General features: G+C 37.6%; 2 protein-coding genes across 2 annotated transcripts in view; both read left to right on the forward strand.

Moving 5' to 3' along the window:
• Nucleotides 1-19,946, forward strand: part of LOC140158975 (uncharacterized) — a 564,514-nt gene that overhangs the window by 468,360 nt on the left and 76,208 nt on the right. The gene's annotated exons all lie outside the window — the stretch shown is intronic.
• On the forward strand, nt 1,192-14,785 carry LOC140158973 (nuclear receptor subfamily 2 group F member 1-B-like). The gene is given in 6 exon segments (XM_072182275.1): nt 1,192-1,455; nt 1,756-2,406; nt 3,338-3,862; nt 3,865-3,936; nt 13,292-13,440; nt 13,443-14,785. Coding segments are annotated over 5 exon segments (1,491 nt in total). The 5' UTR covers nt 1,192-1,455; nt 1,756-1,787; the 3' UTR covers nt 13,569-14,785.

A 19,946-nucleotide genomic window follows, 5' to 3' on the forward strand; every position in this document is an offset into this window, starting at 1 on the left:
CTGAACCGACTGATGATGTCGAGCCTTCCGGGTGCCGATTCGTAAAATAATAACATAGTTATATTATTGCATAGCTTGGCAGAAAACCGTCCTTTATTGAGGACTATAGTTTCAAATGGGATTCCCCTACTTTGAAAACTGTTTTCTATTTAATGCCGAGATAATTCCCATTGAGTCCTGTAGCTTGAGTGTTCAGTATCGTCTTATGCAGTAAACCTACAAGTACCGAAAAGAGGGGAGACATTTTCTTCCCATGTATGTTTTTGCTCATTGATTATTGAGTTCAGTGCCCTTATGTGGCTAATTCCCCGCAGAATAACACAGACTTGAAGTGTAGTCGAGTGAACTCTGTCGATGTCAGGAGCATCTCAGTGAATTATCTTGTCTTGTTTCAGGATCAAGTAGGGATGGCTGTACGCATCCACTAGAAAAGTAGTGGACAGGTAGTAATAGGTTATAATGGAACCCACTAATGTACTGGATACGAATTCAAATCCCAAGTACAGCTTGCAAATACTGATCTTGACATAGTCGATTCTTTTCCTGTCTCAAAATATATGTAGTTATTGGTATTAAGCTGTACTGGCCAGTGTCTCGGGCAAAACAAACCCAGTAAATCAGATCAAAAAGAAAGTAGCTTGTGAGTGCCTTTGGCTTTAGCAGATTCATGGGACAAGCTGGGACAGTGGTCAAGTTTTGTATCAAATCTGACCATACGATCGATTGTGGTACATGACAACACATATTACTCAGTTGTGTATTAGTAAAATATCTTTGACCATCTTCTCATTTGTTACAAGAGCACGATGCACGAGTTATCTATGAGAGCTTTTGCAACATTTATAAACTGAAATATGCAATTCCAGAATTATTTTGTATGCCAATCCGATGTTGTATTTTGACGCCGATTCTGTTTACTTCGGGTGTTTGCCATGGGCGCGTAATTTACTGTATAAATCAGTGTTGTCAAAGTGTTATTAGGCATCTTAAAAACAAAAAAGTTTGAAGTTGCCACCATTTTGTGATACAAACTCTTGTGCTGGCGTAGTGATATGGAACTTGGCGAAATCTTATTAATATTAATGATATTCGTGACGAGGGCGGTCTTGAACCAATCATTGCGCAGCTTGAGCTTTTGATTGGCAGTGGGTTGCCAGCCGATCGCTCCGTGACCACCCTCTCTCCATTTCCAGTCACCAATCAACCTCTTGAACTTGCTTGACATCTACCACCATATATGGCAGGCCGCGCCATGGAAACCCGACAGTTTCAATAGGAGTGTCAGAGTTCAGTATAATACAGACATGTACACACGCCCCCACTTCAGAAATTACTCCGCTTTGGTGCGTAAGGACGGGGAGACTGTGTCACTGTGGTCGTATGTATTCTTTACGTACTGCGGTCTAAGGTTACATGAAAGTGTATAGGTCGGGAGTGCCGTAAGCAGCTAGGCAGGTAAGAAATAAGCAGCGCTCACGAAACCATGATATAACATTGGTGTGTAGTGAACCCATTTGGGGGCATTTTATTACGATTGTCATTGGCGACCTATAGCTTGATTGACCGTGGCATTCAAGCAACAATCATTACTCGCGTGTTTGCTTTAGCATTGTACCTAGTAGCGACTGTAAACTACTCATGTACTGCATAGATGTGTTGTGATACTAACTTAACCTTGTCTTTTCTTTTCTTTGCCCTTTGCCACTACTGTATCGTCTGCTACCAAATACCAACTCTGCAATCGTGGACTAGCAGCCGGTCGCGGCCTCAGTGTACTCCGCCGCAATATGGCGATGGCAGTTAGTACATGGAGCAGTGGCGAAGACCTGGTAGCTGAAAAGGCTGTTGTTTCTCCAACCGTCCATACACCACAACAAGTTGCATTACCACAACCACAAGCAACCCCACCGGCACCCCCACCGCCCGCACCATGCCCAGTACAACCTCCTCCACAACCAACTACACCTGTGGCTCCGGCCCCACCGAGTTTAGCCCAACCGCCACAACAGGCTTCTCCAACAACACCAACAGGACAAACCAATGGGACACCGGCTACACCAGGTCAGCCACAACAACAACAACAACAGCAACAGCAACAACAGACACCGCAACAACAGACAACAACACAGACCCCACAGCAGACCAATGACTGTCCTCCTCAAACAACACCAAATGGAACGAGTCAACAACAAATAGAGTGTGTGGTATGCGGTGATAAAAGTAGTGGAAAACATTATGGCCAGTTTACTTGTGAGGGGTGTAAAAGTTTCTTCAAGCGGAGTGTACGAAGGAATCTGTCCTACTCATGTCGGGCAAATAGAAATTGTCCAATTGATCAACACCACCGAAATCAGTGTCAGTATTGTCGTTTGAAAAAGTGCCTAAAGATGGGCATGAGGAGAGAAGGTAAGAGACAATTATTCCATTCTATAATATTAACTTTTCAAGCAGTTGTAAAATTATATCGTAAACTTCCTGTTGTGTCAGAATCGATTTCTAAAAAGTTATTGAAAGTTAGGTCACACTTCTGTAGTAACTTGTAACGGTATGTCATTCATACGACATGAGCAACTGCTCCGCAATAGGTTCAACATATGACGTATGACATTTTAGTCTACTTGAGTTACTACTACCAATGATTGTATTTAACATATTAAACAGGAGTAACGCACTACCTGCTGTGTGGATGATATGACACACTACCTGACAGCACTTAATCAGTGTGACAGTTATCTTTTAAAATAGGATATCATGAATTAATGATTTATAGATCATAAATGTTGTAATGTAAATAATTACTTTACTATTTTTTTCCTTTTAAAGAAACAAGTGTTTAGTTTTAATTTTGTCTTTTTACGAAATGCCCAAACCTACAAACAACTGGTAGAGAGGCAGCACCCCAACACCCATTATAACTTATGCACGATATTCAATATAAGGCTATACAATCATGTAACGATTTTAACTGCATGTACATTTTGTTTCTCGCTTGCATGTATGAGAAACCTTGCCGAAAACGAAGCTTGCAGTGCGTCGGCATTTTAGCCTAAATCATTTTTATTTTGAACTAAATAACCTTGCACACTAACACCATTTCCCTGATTGGACTCGTCCAATTCTCTGAAGTTGTCCTTTAAGATTTCAGTTCAGTTGCCTACCCTTGCATGTGCTTTGATTGCTTTCCTCTGCTGCACTTTCTTCTGTAATTATGTTCTGGTATATCCACCACTATACATTTGCTTCTACTGATTCCTTCTATCTCCAACTGCTGTGCTTCCTTACCCTTAGCTAACCCCAAACAGTAAACCCCTCCCATCTGCTTCACTCTCTCCAGTAGGGCTTCGTATGACACCATGTATGAGCAACCCAACTCATCATCTAGTAACCAATCCCAACTATGACTATTCGGTTGCTCTTACAGCCGTACAGCGAGGCCGAGTGCCACCAACAACTCCAGGACCTGGCCAGTACTTGGACGGAAGATTTGAGGGCCATTCCTTCCTCTCTGGTTACATCTCGTTGCTTTTGAGAGCAGAACCATATCCAACATCACGATACGCTCAGTGTATGCAGACCAACTCTGTAATGGGCATAGACAATATTTGCGAGCTGGCCGCAAGATTACTGTTCAGTGCAGTAGAATGGGCCAGGAACATCCCATTTTTTCCAGATCTCCAGGTTACAGACCAAGTAGCTCTGTTAAGAATGAGCTGGAGCGAACTGTTTGTGTTGAACGCTTCCCAGTGCTCCATGCCATTACACGTAGCGCCTTTACTGGCTGCCTCTGGACTTCATGCTAGCCCCATGTCTGCAGATCGTGTGGTGGCCTTTATGGATCATATCAGGATATTCCAGGAACAAGTAGAAAACTCAAGGCTCTACATGTGGATTCTGCAGAGTATAGTTGCATCAAAGCCATCGTACTTTTCACGTCAGGTTAGTGAGTTCAAGTTGTCTCCTCAATGTGTTTACCTAACAACATTTGTATCATTTGTATGCGTTACCAAATCACTTTTCCAATGATATTCTGTTCTAATGAAGAAGAAGAATGTCAAGTGGAAAACTATTGATTTCTGTGCTACAAGTACAAGGAAGATGGTAGGGGTTATACCGAAGTCCCAAATATGCTAATGAGGATGAAAAGAACTTCATACATAAACAATGTAGCTCAACTAAGTGCTTCACTGCACATCACACACAGTATGTAGCAATTACTCACGGAATAAATGATATTGACCTATTTAGCATACTTGGGGCTTCTACCTGAAACCAGTACCATTAAGATTATAATGATATTAGTATGTTAATCCAACAAAACTTTCTTTCACTTTCATTTCCATTCACAAAACACAACATTTCATGTCAAAGGTCAACATGGTGCAGAAGTGTCCTGTTTTCATCTTGGAAACATGTTACATTATAACATTAGCACAAGTTCAGTATACTTTTACATATAAATGAAATGTCCACGACTTGAGAATAATGTAATGACTATACAAATCCTGTTATTTACCAAATACAAAAAGCACCTTTAAAACTTGGGTATGGTGGACATTTCATTTAGAAGTAAAAGTATTCTGAACTTGAACTAATATTATAATGTTGCATGTTTCAAAGATGAATATTAATAGGACACTTCTGTATATTTATATATAGATAGATATATAGATTATAAACATTTTATATCATTTATACTATAGTATTGTCTTGCAGTTGATACACTCTCTGCCATGAATTCAATTGCCTTTCTTCCCATTGTCACTACCAAAGTAAAAGCATATATTTATTCTCATATCTATCGGTGAGTTGAGATAGGAAGCTCGCCTAGGTCTATACAAGAATTGTTACGGTCTGGTGCCTTGGTTTAAATGTCAACAAGTTTCGATGAACCTTTCGGCCCCAGGGCGAAATGGTACATGTAAACATGGCGGAAACAAGTATGTGTAGTGTGAGAGAGAGTGAGAAAGAAACGTTTGGCTGCGAGACCATACCGAGTTATGCATTCATAACCGATGATACAGACCATCATTAGTATCAAGTAATCCCCAAAGCTGGGAGTCACGTTGTAAATATGACACAAAATGAACTTTCATTGCCGAGATGAGTTGCACATCATTTAAATCCAGATTAGCAGGCATACCATGACCTTTTATAAATCCCATTTTGAGGTTGAAAAAAATGGCATTAACATTTGGCTCGTACTCATCTCCAGATGTGCCCTCAATTGTCATGATTGTGCGCCCATTCATCATTCTTTAATAAAGCTGGCTTACAATATATCTATAGTTAAATATATCCTTGCTCTATGGCAATAAGTTAAGTAGCTAACCGATTTCTATGTTTGTTTGCCCAACATGATATGTAGGGTCACGGCGTCTGACCTTTACTACTCTGTAACAATCAGATCAGTTTGGTTGATGGCTGGCTAGACTTGACTCACGACACCTGATTGTCAACCTTTGAGCCTTTACTTTAAAAAAAATAACTGACAGACACACATGATGCAGCACACAGTCCTTCACGCCAATATACTCACGACCTCATGAGCTCAAATCAACTGAAAAACAAACATCAACGCCATGGCATATTAATAATATTAATAACTCCATGCAGATATAGCATTGGACGATATTAATGCACAGCCCAGGAGAATATGATTATTATACCTGCCGATTGTTTAAGAAATTGTGTAAATATAACTCCCGTACTATTTGTTGAATTAAACGGTCGAACTTACTGTCGGTGGTTGTGTTGGTAATGAACTTGGCTTTTATGCTATGTTCTCTGAATCAGGTATGCGGAAGTAATCATTGTTAATATATCTGAACTATGGGAACAGTCAAAACCTGTCAAAATTAAGCGCACATTCATTATTTATTATTATTATGTCCCTTACTAATGGCGGCCGTTGACACGTTAATGTTACTGCAACACAATCTGCATCAATTGCAAAAGAAACATGATTAATAAAGAAGATAAAGGAGAAAGTGTCAGCTTTATTGGATTGTAAATGTGCGTTGTCATTTTCTAAAACGTATTATATACACATCACCTTTATGCCATATGCATTGGATAATAATGCAATATATGTATAATATAATAATATCAAGATAGCCAGCCCAGCCACAATGTATGCAGCAACCCTGAGGAGTCCTCTAATAATGTTCGTAATGATTTTTTTTCTGACCAATAATGACCATGCATGTTGAAGCATATAATTTCCTATCGATGGGAAAGCAAGTTGTTTGTAAATATTACTAGTTACAGAATCGCTTGTCCTTGTCAGGCCAAGGACAGTCTGACTGGCCTGGCTAGCTTGCCGCTAGACAGCTCGACAGGCAGCTTAAGGTCATTTATTCATGTTGCGACTACTCTTATGTAGTTCAGCTTTGAATACCTCTAGTTCAAGGTATTTAAAAAAGTGGGACGGTAGGTCAGGCTCGGTTGGGTCTCCTGGAGAGATTTTGCCTGTGGGGTTTTATGGACCAAAAAGAACCTGCTGTTACAATTCTACCTGTTACAAGCATCACTGTTACTGAGTTTTAAGATAGCTGAAACTTGCAGTGCGCATCTGTTCATATGTAATGAAGTAGTTTTTCCACTTCTTGGAATACCATTGAGGATATCTGGTACTACTATTAGTACTCCCTCTCTCTCTCTCTCGATCTGTTTCTCTGTTATTTCATTATCTCTAAGAAGTATTTAAAAGCTATATGAGAAAAGCCACTACCAACACACCCCCACCTCACAACACCTCCCCACACACACACCCCCACCCACAGGTACATGTGCAGTGGATATCTTGTTTTTTACTTTTTACATATTCATCCCTATCGCGAATTGTGATCAATCTTAACCATTATATCTTATATGTAGCCAGAAGGTTATGTCTCATTTCAGTTCTGTGATACTATCGTCTGTTTCCCTCAGCTAGGAGCGATAATAAAATAATCAAACGCAGCTATCATATATCCTCGTAGTTATGTTATTATAATATTTAATAGATGACTTGGTATGACACGACGACGGACTTCAAGAAAGACTAACTTGTAGTGCAAAATACTATAAAATTGCTCATTATGTCATCCGGAGTACATATGTTGCTTTAAAAATCCAGAATGAAGTTCAAAATTGTGTTGATAGGTAATTTACGGTGAAAGGTGCAAAAGTGCAACAGGGTTTTCTTTTGTGCAAGCAAACACGGTTGGCATAGTCTCTTTTGAATTCGTGACATTTCATGTTATTCACGGTTGTATTACCCTCACCAAAATACCTTTGTATTTCATAAATCAGCGTAGTTTATGACATTCGTGTCTATTGTGTCAAAGTCAAAACTAGGTTACCGATATAATAAGGTAACCTGCTAAATTTGGCGCTAAGATGATGTGGCCTAATAATTACTTTTGTCCAAAGCCCGAGTGTTAACAAGGAATTAATAAAGCATATTTTAGCAATCTAATTATACAAAACGAATTACAAAGTACTTAATATATTAGTGACATAAACAATACAATACACGTGAAGTAATCGCACAAATCGCGTCAGCTCAAACACAGTTTTATTTTTAATAACATTGTCATTGATTTGTTTACATTTCATTGCTTCCATCATTGTGCAATTATTAAAAGAAGCAAATAGTCAATCCATATGATGGCAGTTTCCTTATGATAAGTGTGGAAACAAATATTAGTGAGGATTAAATGATACCATCTAAAAAAGACGAGGATTTCTATGTTGAGCATCTCTTGGCGCCAAAATTAGACAGTGTCGTCTGCCAATAGGGGTTTCTACATATGCTATTTCGTTCATAGGTTGCATCTTTTCTATCACGGTCATACACAATTGGCCAAGTAGAGCCCTATGCGTGTAATTGCACTTCATTGTCCGACCCTGTAGTACTCGAGAATCGTCAAACAGTAACCTGATAGACGCGACATTGCTATTAATTTTTTATCCGTGTGATTGGCCGCAAGTGAGGGTGTACTAACCTTGCGCACAGGGTTATTAGTTCTCCTACAATTTACTTGCTATACGTTCTAAGCTACGTCACTTTTCATTGCTGCCCCTGGGACTCGAAATATCAACGGAGAGCACTAGCTCACGGCGGGTTTCACTACTGCTGGGCAAATTTGCATCGATCTATCCACAGACGAATAATGATTGGGCGCTAAATTTACTTTTTCCTCTAAGCTCCTCGGTTGTGAGAATGGGTGTATTTGTTGCCTTTGGGAAGATAGGTAGTATAGAAGAGAGACTTGACTCGACTTGGCTACGGAATTGTGCCGTGCCGGCAACACCGTAACGGTCGCTTGAGTATGGTGTTCAGTGTGAATGTGTGCAAGGCGTAGTATAGGCCCGTAAGGCCGTCTCAGACAGTTCTAACTACGACCCTAGGGTCTAGTGTGCTGTTTACACACACTGTAGCCTAGGCCTTAGCCTTGGTGAGGGCGATGAACTTAGCTGTGTCAGTTTAAGCCGTAAGGGCACGGTACAACATTAGTTATGCAAATCAATGGTTTCACGTTGCTGTCAGACCTCATTGTTTTTACTTACATACCGAGATGCTTGGCCGGCTTTTGACGCACTAAATACGTTGGATGTCCTCTGCTACTGCAAGTGGACACATCGTCTATTAAGTAGCCACAGCAGCAAGTCTAGCTAGAATATCACATGGAATTAAGAAATTCCAATTAGCTATCTTGCGAGTCATCTTTCCCACAAGTGCACTATGTTGACTCTAATAAAAAAAAATACAATTCTAAAATAACACCAACACTTAAATCTCTGGGCACATAGATAATATGCAGACAAAAGATAACAGCTCTGCTGACATGGCACCTGTCCTAGAACTAAAAGCATTTAATACCCACGTTCCCTTTCAGGAACACGTTTTTAACAAAATGGCGATGATCTCTATAACATAAACGATTCTAATCATTTCTGCACCGTCGTTCACATGGTGAATAATTGATACTTCGGGAGCAAGGATCGAGAGTGCATGGCTTTGAAATCCCCCCAGATTACCCAAGTAAAGACATAGTTTTTGACCGTTTCTAGGGGTTCACAGCTCTAATACTTTATTCATGAGTTTTGAACCCGTTGAGAGTCACTTCCGAGCTATAAATTCATCAATTTCTAATCCATATCATATACGGATAGATCTAATATGATACGCGTAGGTGGTTTCTTTAAACATTTTAAGCAACGATGAAGCATGTGTGAAGGGTACATAGACGGGCGGCATGAATAAAGAGGATAAATTGAATTCTGAATAAGGGAATGTTGTTTAAACAAAAGGCTGCTGACTATTAGTTCATGGGTCTTACAAAATCACAATTGTTTAATCCCAGACATTTTGCTCTTATCTCTAGGCGTCCAAACTGTAGCCTTTTTCAATATCTTCCCCTTGCACGCGCAAGTCTATAGGAGAGTATAATTGGCAGAATGTTAAGAATTGTCGAAACAAATTGTTAGCATAATGTATCATTGTACAATGATGTAAGTACGAAATGGATTTCTGAGAACGAACGTACGAAGTACCAGTCCAATATAGGAGCGGAAATTAGAGGGAAGACCGATGGTGACACCCTTTACTCCACGTGCAAACATTCACATCATAGAAAGCGCCCTTTTCAAATTTTCTGTGCATTTGTTGCAATCCCAAAGGTAGAGTATCCACAAGTATGAGTTTCCTGATCTAATCAATTTTGATTTTGTACACAAACAAGTGTATCCTGAATTGCCTATTTCCTGTTGGCGTTGACACCCTGTATTTCCCTAAACGCCCCGTTTGAGGCGTGCTCGCGTAGAAGGCTTGTCCCAGTCACTTTATTACACGCATGATTCCCAAGTGATTCGATGGAAACCATCGAAGGAGAACCTAGAAAGAACTGTTGACAAGTTACATAACTAACATTAGAATTGTAACTTTCAGAAAACAATCGTAGTGTTTTCGATTGTTCTGCTAACGGAGTGTGGATCATGCGTCTATAACAATAACAATTACACAGAATATTACTCGTGAGAAATTTTAATTGAATCGTGGATCCATTTCAGTAAGGGTGTTCAAACATTTATAACTATGTTAGAAGATGCTGAGATTCAGTTAATAATATAAACACTGAATCATCTCAAATCGAAAATATCGGCCAATCAGAGCGAGTTGTATTGACTTCCGCGGGCGTTAACGCAAGCGTATACGCAGTGACGCAGTCGCAAAACAAACATTTTCTACTATAGTAAAAATTTTTATTTGAATGAACATAGCGTGACGAACGCCCACAACACTGCGTGACCAATGCGCGCGTATACGCTTGCGTTAACGCCCGCGGAAGTGAATACAACTCGCTATTGGACGGTATTTTTTTGTAATATCTTTTTTTTGCCCGCTCACATAGTCATTATGTCCTTTGAAATACCATCGCGTTCTGTTTCCTGTTGTCTGTGTTCATTGAAATGAAATCATACTAATAATACAGTTGCCACACAATAACATACATACCAATTTTCCTCAAATGCACATACATAAAAGCTCATTAGTCATTAATAGATTAATGATAATGAAAAAGACATTGCAAAAACATTACAACCCGACTCATACCGCGTATCTACCTTTAATAAACAGTAATATAACAACTACATCTGCACGGCTCAAATCTAAAGAAAACCGGAGATCCATTTGAGGCATTTGGTGACACAAATTACTTGGCTTCAACGTCGAAATTGATGACACTGAATTCGGATTGAGGAGAGGTCGCGTTAATCACACGCACGTAGCTAGCTCAAAGTCTTAGATCCCGTTTTACTCCATTTCTTAGCTACAGATCTTCTAAGGAGGCCATTCACCTTGTAGTTAATGGCAGAAAGCTCCCGTGTAACCAATACCATGGCCTGTCTCTTTCCAATCCATACTGTGTTTCGTTCTAGAGGTGTAGCTCAATATAATGCCAACATTACAAGGAAGAAAAAAAAGAACGTCAAAAAAGATAAGACGACATTTTCATATCAGCAACGCGTTAGTGTAGCTAGCATGCTAAAAACAAGGAAGCTGTATCTCGTGTTTAAGTTTAACATGTCAGATGAAAAGGTGGAGCGAAGCATTTCAAGTATTAACATTCAATTTAGAACGCACTAAATTGAGGTTTAATGTTTGCGTGGCTAATAGTGTAGGTTAAATTCTGGTGTTATTGGTCTTGGAGTTGGATATGGATTTGTGGATCCCATTAATGGGCAGTAACATATAATATACTTTGATTTGTTAGTGAACTGGGATAGAGTTTTAATCCTACATTGTAATATTAAATTGATAATTTAGTATAAAAGAATAACAGACTGCTATATACAGGCAAGTCAGGTATTACTACACTACACTACTCCCTTTAAAATAATCAAACCATGTAATATTACATAGCGAATCGGTATTAACGAATTCCCGTATAGCATGAAATTCATCATCTTCAATGTATGTTTACTTATCTCACACTCATAAACCTCCAGTGATCACGAGTCACTGGAGCAATCTTAATCGTCTTATAGTAGAAAAAACAACACTGTGAACCGTGATATCTATGCACGAGTCTGTCGCACATGACATTGAGAAAAGTTCAGGTTCATGACCGAGGGTGAGACCTCGGATCAAAATGGAAACTTGGAAATATAAATGATATCTAGCCCAAGGCAGCATCCATAGTTAATACGATGATGCAATAAGTGAATGCCTCTAGGTCCAGGTGAATCGGTATGAGGTGCTTGCGTTGCTACCCCGTCGCCTGATTTGGCTTAAGGTTCTCCTCTTATCTCTGTGTACAATAAATACGCGAGCAGTCAGATTAAGACATACTATCCATCATATGTAACGGTAAAACCGAATGGGTTGTACGCAGGGCATGGGTGCATGCATGCAACAACTCCAAAAGGGATATTCTCTATAGTTATATTTTGATATGCTTTAGGAACAGGTCCAATCCTCGAGTTTTACACCTTGGTGTGTTTTAGCTACATCTCATTTAGATTCACAATTCTCAAATCTATTTAATCAAAACTATCATTTATAGAATGGTAAGGCGTTCATGCATGCATCGTATATATCGCGGTCGGGCTTAGCTTCATGCCCTGTTTAACGAGTAGTGTTAAGTGTTTTAAGGATACACAAATCACTATGTCGTAAAAAGAAAAACACAGTACTGTTACCAAATGTAATATACATTTTCTTTTTCATTATTTAAAACTGGTGCAGATACTATGAAAATGTTTAAATATTAACCGATGGAAATGATTCCTGTAAATTTTGAAACATATATATAATAATTAATTGATAATCTATTCTATTTTACTTGTTAAAGGGCTTGGTATTTAATTATAATCGCGATAACCCTTTACAGCGCTATAGAAAACATGCAAATTGCTATAAGAAAATTGTTATCTTAATAATATTCTTAGTTATTCAGTATGTTAACTCAAAAGAAAAATTAATAACAATCATGCACAGAATGCAAGTGGCGACCTCGACTGCCAAGGAATAAATTAAGACATTAAACATGTAAAAAGAGGTTCTCCAATGAATACCAATTGAATTTACCATTTATGTCTGGAGGAATTCCGACTCGACTACTTACATGACTTACCTGTTCAAAACATCTTTAATTCAATACAAAGGTCGTGTATGTTGCAACTGTCTCGTTACTCTCCGCTGAATTCCATGAACTTATACAAAAGTATAAATTGTCTGAAACTAGGGATTTGATTCTGTTTTTTCGACGATTTTGATGATTGCCCAGGGCGAACCGGCAACCTTAAACTTGTCGATCTAGCAACAGGGAAAAAAGTGAAAGTCTAATGAATTTCACAGACGTGAACGTCTGAGACATTAAGTCAAGTGATGGATCAGTATATAATAACATCATCAGAGGTCATAATGTGTGTTCATTGCTGTACCATAAGTGAATATCTAATGTACTGGAAATTAATATCAGTATTCAGTATATTAATATAATGAGAATAAAAGTGTTATGATTTGTTAAACTCATGCAAAATAAATCATATCTTGACCATTTTAACAGCATCGAAGTATTGATAACATTAGTTGTGATGGACAATGTATTAGTATACAGTTGAACGCTATGTAAATAATCTAAAGCCAGTCTGATATGTTATCCGAGACTAAAATACCTGAATTTTAGTAGCGGATGTTATCGACGTTGTTCTTCATTATTTGAACAATAATATCACAAGTAAAAAACTTCCAGTTTCACTTATTCCTTTCTTCCATTGTTTTCTTGTTCTTTCGCTACAGATGCATGTGGGTTATCGGACGCAGCACACATTGAATCACTCCAAGAGAAATCCCAATGTGCACTAGAAGAATACGTGAGAAGTCAGTATCCCAATCAACCAAACCGATTTGGTAAACTCCTCTTACGTCTGCCATCTCTTCGTACCGTCTCTCGTCTCAAGTAATAGAGCAGCTGTTTTTCGTACGACTTGTGGGTAAAACACCAATTGAGACACTTATTCGGGACATGTTGTTGTCTGGTAGCTCATTTAATTGGCCATACATGGCTGTTCAGTGAACAAGTTGAGACGGTGTTATCCTGCGTGTCCCACCAGGTGTTTAATTGGAATGTTAATCCGCGTTGGAATGCAAACATTTGTATATAGGCTACCTAAAAGGTATTGAATGTCCGTTTTTGTAATGAAAGAAGAAAAAGAGAAAGACATTCCAGTTAAACACCTGGTGAGAACAATAGGAGTTAACATGATGAAGACAATTGTATATTGTGTATCAAAACAATTGAAATGAGACTGGATGGAGATAGTATTGATAGCACTGCCTCAGTGCGCTGATGAACGGGTTGTCATCTACTATTGCTGCTTAATGGATCTGAAATAAAAGGATACCAGTGAAAAGGACATGTGGTATGCAAAGAAGATGAAACAAAGAACTATTATCTGAAATGGAATTTTTTATATTATAGTTGAATATATGAGTGAAAAGAATTTTATTTGTGTATGTGAGAAAAATTATTGTGCGATGAATGAGTACTATTGTATGCGTGAGGGTGTGTTGATAGTTTAAAAAAAGCCGATACCAAATTGGATACTCTGTACTAGTACTTGCTGCTGAAATTTATATTGTTTTGTGCACGGCTAAACCTTTTATTTACCAACCATACTGAAATGTAACAATCACGTAAATTAAATTATACTTTTGTTTTTCCAAAAATGTTTAGCATCCTTTTTACAACTTTCGATTTGTTATTTTTTTGGTGGAAGTTGTAACAGGGATGGTAAACTACCTGTTCTCATAATTTTGGCACGAATGAATTACATAATTATATGACTTTATTTTACGCGTTGCTTTGAATTGGGTAAATTTACGAGCTCAAGAACTTGACTTACAAGATGCACTCGCAATAAAGTAATTAAAAGAGAAAACAGGTTGGCACAATATCTGTTTATTTTCATACAAAATCGGGCTTGTATTTTTACTTATCAGCATTCGCGTGCGTGTTAGATTGCACGGTCTGAATTCGCGTGCGTTTTAAATTGCACGGTCTGCATTCGGGTGCATCTTAAATTGCACGATCTTCATTCGCGTGCGTTTTAAATTGCACGGTCATTATGTAACAAGGTGTGCTTATAATATCTTTCCAATATCAATTTCTGAATTGGGCTTTGACATTTCAAACATGTCCATAAGATTTCAAATCAAGTGAGCACAGTTTTATGTGATTGAGCCAATTGGCATTTTTTGTAGCATTTTTTATAATAGACATTATTCTATAAATATCTTGAATGTAATATTCCACAAGCACCCCATGAGTATGAAGGATATAAAACGGGTACCGGAACAAACTTTAATTTGCCAAAATTAATTTCTACCAAAACTGCCGCTTTTTCTGTTTCGCGTTCATTTTGTCTACGACTTTTTAGAATTTTTTAATTGACGCATACTTTCTCAAAATTAAGGATTTTTTTTTTAATATGGGAGCAATAAAGATAGAGTTTGGGTTTCTTACCGTTTAACCTTCATATTTCTTCTGTAGCAAAAGGTGTATAAGATTCCCTGAAATAAGCTTTGTAAGGGCATGTAATCAATTAGTGCTTTTTCATAAGAAAAAATAATAATGAAAAAATATATATTCTAGAAATGCCGACTGCTATCCTTGCCATGCACGCGCTATGTTTCATTGCGAGTTCGTATCTGCAGCTGCTACTTGTATTTTGGACAGAATTATTCTTTTTTATTTTCCATTAAAGAAATATGAAGTTATTCCATTTGTTCCATCATCACAATTTTTCACTTGTAACATAGATATATTGTAATTTTTTCCACAAAAGATGTGGAGTTATGTCGTTCAGATGTGGACAAATTTTTGTGATCAATGTAAAAAGACTATGTATTATCGATATGTTTAGAGTGTTATTGTCTGTGGTGTTGTATTTCTACTCAAAAGTTATTGGTATTTGTTGCGTGTATGGTGCTGATATTTTTACACCCAATTGGTGTGTGATTTGGAATGAAATTCTTAAGCCCCATCATCCCCTTCCCTATCTGCGCTACCAGATTCTTCTTCCTGTCACCCCCCCCCCCCCCCAGAGATACACTGCTGTCCAGCTATACTTCATAGGTACTCTACGTCCAGAGTTCTGTGTGGTTATATATTTTAAGTGTACACACATCGGAATCACACGTACAGTACACCACCCCTACTGGATTGGTACTGCACTGGTACTCTAGAGTAGCTACAAAGTAACTTGACAGCAGTGTACCTATGGGGTCGTCAGCAATAAGAATCCGGTAGTGTAGTTTTGGTACTCTCTAACAGTAAAATCAGCATTTAACGCATTTTTGTGCTGACCCACAATGCAATAGACTAAGAGTATTTCATGTGTACACTTTTCTCCTCACTATCTTAAATTCGACTGCTCAGTGCCAGAAGTGGGTAAGTGCAATAGCTGCCCTGTGAACATTTGGCAATTTACAGACAGTATATTGTACTCATCTACACATGGCAGCTATTGCACTTACCCACTTCTGGCACTGAGCAGTCGAATTTGTCTCCCAACTTACGGGGGATGAAAGTGATACCATTTAAGTCAGATTTTATTGTCAGTATATTGGTAACCTTTACGGATGTTTTTCACTAACCATTAGAGTAACTTGATTTCAGAAATAATGCCCAAGAGGGGAATCCCCAGCTTTGGTTAAACCATGCAAACACTTTACCCGTATTACTGTTATTCCTAAGGTTCGGTATTAGCTAGGCTTTACTGAAAACCTAAGATAATCACCTATATAAAGTGAACACGTGTTGAACGCACGGTGACTTTTAGTTGCTCCATTTCGTAGTGATGTAGCTGCTTTTTTGTCATGCCGGTAATATTTCGATCAGCATTATATATTTTGTTGTTCTCACCAATTCAGAAAAAGATGTAGACATTGTGACCAATAGCTTTTATATTGTCCCTTTTTGAATCTGCTAAGCAGAGTATCGGATCTATCTAAGCAAAAAGCTGAGTTTTTATCCACCCTGTTAAAATTAAATACTTCAATATTTCCGTAGTAAGTTGTCTGACCTCGCAGAGTGTCGTTTTGGTTATGCATAGAAACCGTATTCCTTAGATAATACATAACAGTATTACGTTTTTCTTACAAGAGATAATTATACAAAAAGGAGATTCAGTATGGAAATTATACAAAATTTGAGATTCCTGAATTAATAATTAACTTGACCTAGCTAGCTATATTAACAAAGTACGGAGTATTTTCAATTACTTGAACTCAAATCCTCACCATATTAATGTGTCATTAATTCCATGTTTAAAGTCTAACTTCAATACTTGTTTTTGTTTGGCTCTAAGCGCTTTGTGTAATCCATAATGAGGCTGAAACTGTGTTCTGTATATTTTCTGTTACATGCACACACTGAGGACTGAAATTATTATCGTCAATTTTTGTAATTTTATTCATGTACGTATTTTTATTGGTTGAAATTATAACATTTCAAACGCCATGCAAAAATGCAACATGATATATTTTATTGCGTCACCCATGTATCCTTTATAGCCAATCATGATATGAACTTGTCACAGATAAATGTTAAACATTTCCCGTCACACACAGCAGGCCGTATTATTACTAGAAGTTAGCCACCTGGCTTTCTGCAGATACGCACATTTTTTAATGTTTTCCTATGCTATCATCGCTTAGTATTGGCATCAATAATACTTTCTATCAAACCTGACTCATTAATGTTTCCTTTTTTTAGATGGAATCTCAATTTTGCTGGAAAACAAATTTGTGATTTCATTTCGCAAAGATCATTAATAGTCAAGGTGGATTAATGATAGTATGGCCAAATACTGATTACATCTGCGTTTATAGAACACCCATAGCTATTTATGCTGCATTCAGTAATAATTATATTGTTTATTTTGTGTTTATGCTTTTTGTAAACTTGTTTCTCACATTTTATCATGCATACAAGAAATAAGAACATTTATTATTTTGTCGATGTGTCCAAGACACGATACGTTGAACATTAAAAAAGAAAGAAAAAAGAGTAGACTTAAACTTGCAGTTTGTTACATTGTGTTTCTTGTGGTTCATTAATATAGTATACTTCCTTAAATAAGTCCCCATCCCTATGAAGTGAACTTTCTTGTACATTGACGAACATACTTTCACTAAAAACTTTATTAGGGGATCCCAAAATTATGAATATAACCACACGCACCACACTAGGATCCACAACATGCTCATCTATCAGGTACAGTTGAATATATGAATACAAAAGCCACCTAAGTCCATACTTTGGCCAAATTGAGTTAAGCATGGGAAATTGTTGCTATACATAGGCCTGTCATATGCATGAAAGAACAACTCAAATTCATTCTCTGTGTCTATTGGGCATGTGAAAAATAGCATGTATGAAAGAATCACCCAATTCCATGATTTGAGTCTTGTAACACATTGATTGAAATCCAGTATGTATAAAAGTCCACTTGTAACACATTCATTGCTAGAGAATGACTTTTGAACAAAAAATGGGTTTAATAAAGGAAAGTGTGTGGTTTATATTACATGGCAGAATGCTTATCAACATTATACATACCTGTGTGCTTTATTTTGTATTATCTTACTAGTGGTAATCTCATTCTAACATTGTTGTCTTTGTATATGATGCAAAAACCACCTAAGTCCAAAATTTAAAATGAACCCCACGAAGTCCCTGAAATGATAATCGTCATACCTAATACAGGTTAATCCACTCATTTGCACGTAAAACTTACCATATTGACCAGGTAAATCTAACTGAAGGAATTAAAATGATACACGGGTTTTTCTCTCAAAATAACTTCGCATGGACTTAGGTGGCTTTTGTATTCATGTATTCAGTTCTTTAACCCCAATACATTTGCACATTCATTGAATAAACTTTGACAATTTGGGTACAAAAACTCATACTCTGCAACTTGAGATCAAATTTTGCACTATGGTTGTTTATTGAGGTTATTGAACTATGCCACTTAGGATGAGGTGATTGTGGTCCATAGTGCCAATTCATCTGGTCAACTACACCTATTGACCCCCACACCACCACGCTCGAAAGAGACACTCCTTCGTATCCATAAGATTAATAAGTTAACTAAACTACGAACACTTTTAAAAGTTACAAACAAGGACGTATACAAAATCAATAATCATGATAATATCATAGATAACATTTTCAGGCCATATCTCATATCTATACCATTTTTTACCCTCATGTGGCAGTGACGTCAGTGCGCATTTCATTGGGCGCAACCTCAACCACGCACGCGCTTAAAGATGCTGCATAGATGCGCGAGCGAAACAGCTTCTTCACACGCGTTGACGTTACTGCTACCTAAGTGTGAAAAGGGTATAGCCTATCAATTATTTCAACCTTGAGGTCTGTTGTCTATTAAACCATGAATACATTGAAATCTGATCGATAATAATTTGTCCCGTTATTTGTTTTTTTATTAATAATTGAAATAAGTACGAAGGCCACAACAATCAATAGTTTCATGAAATTATTGACCCAACATTTACATTTTACAATAAACATGATAAACGCACATTTCACCAAGAATCATAATGCACCAGACACAGCCGCTCTATCTGAAAATTATTTGTTTTACAATTCTGAATGATCTTTAAAACCCTGTTTATTTACTTTCTATTTACTTAGTGCGCGCGCGAGCGCGCGAAATAGCCCCTTCAACGCATTAGTAGTGCTCGGTGTCGATGACATGCCAAGCCGAATCGTCTCACGGAGACGTGCGTTTTAGCAAGCACGCAAAATCAACGGTAAACAATTATACCGGGAAAAATAAAATAATTTTATCAAAATACTATTTGTATAGTCTATCAGGAAGAACAACAACGAAAGTAATGCAATTTTTACCACATTTTGGAATACCATCGTACAATGACGAGACATGATTTCAAATGCACGGTATAATTTAATTACATCATTTATACTGCGCTCAATTCTGACTTGACCAGAGGCACAATGATAGTAATAAATGCATCATGTTAAGTAAAGCGCTGCAACATGAATACCTGTCTCGTTATAGCGATAGACATGTATTCCTAATGGTCACATTACCGGTATAGTCGGCTCTATGTTGGTTTAGTTTTTCACTTAAATAACTTTAAATATTGGATCACTTCGATACATTACAAAACACTGAAAAACAGACACATCAAACATAGAATGGACTTCACAATACTGAAACCTTACCACTCTTCAGAATACGTTCGTGTGATAAATTTTAAGACTATTGCACAAGGTATCATATTTAATAATCATGATAATATCGGATATGTATGACACATCTACGCACGCGCGTGGTACATGTACTTGTAGGTACAAAGTTATACACATTATTGTGTCTTAAAAATGATCAGGCATATC

This window comes from Amphiura filiformis, chromosome 8 (genome assembly GCF_039555335.1).
Source record: "Amphiura filiformis chromosome 8, Afil_fr2py, whole genome shotgun sequence".
Classification (NCBI taxonomy): Eukaryota; Metazoa; Echinodermata; class Ophiuroidea; order Amphilepidida; family Amphiuridae; genus Amphiura; species Amphiura filiformis.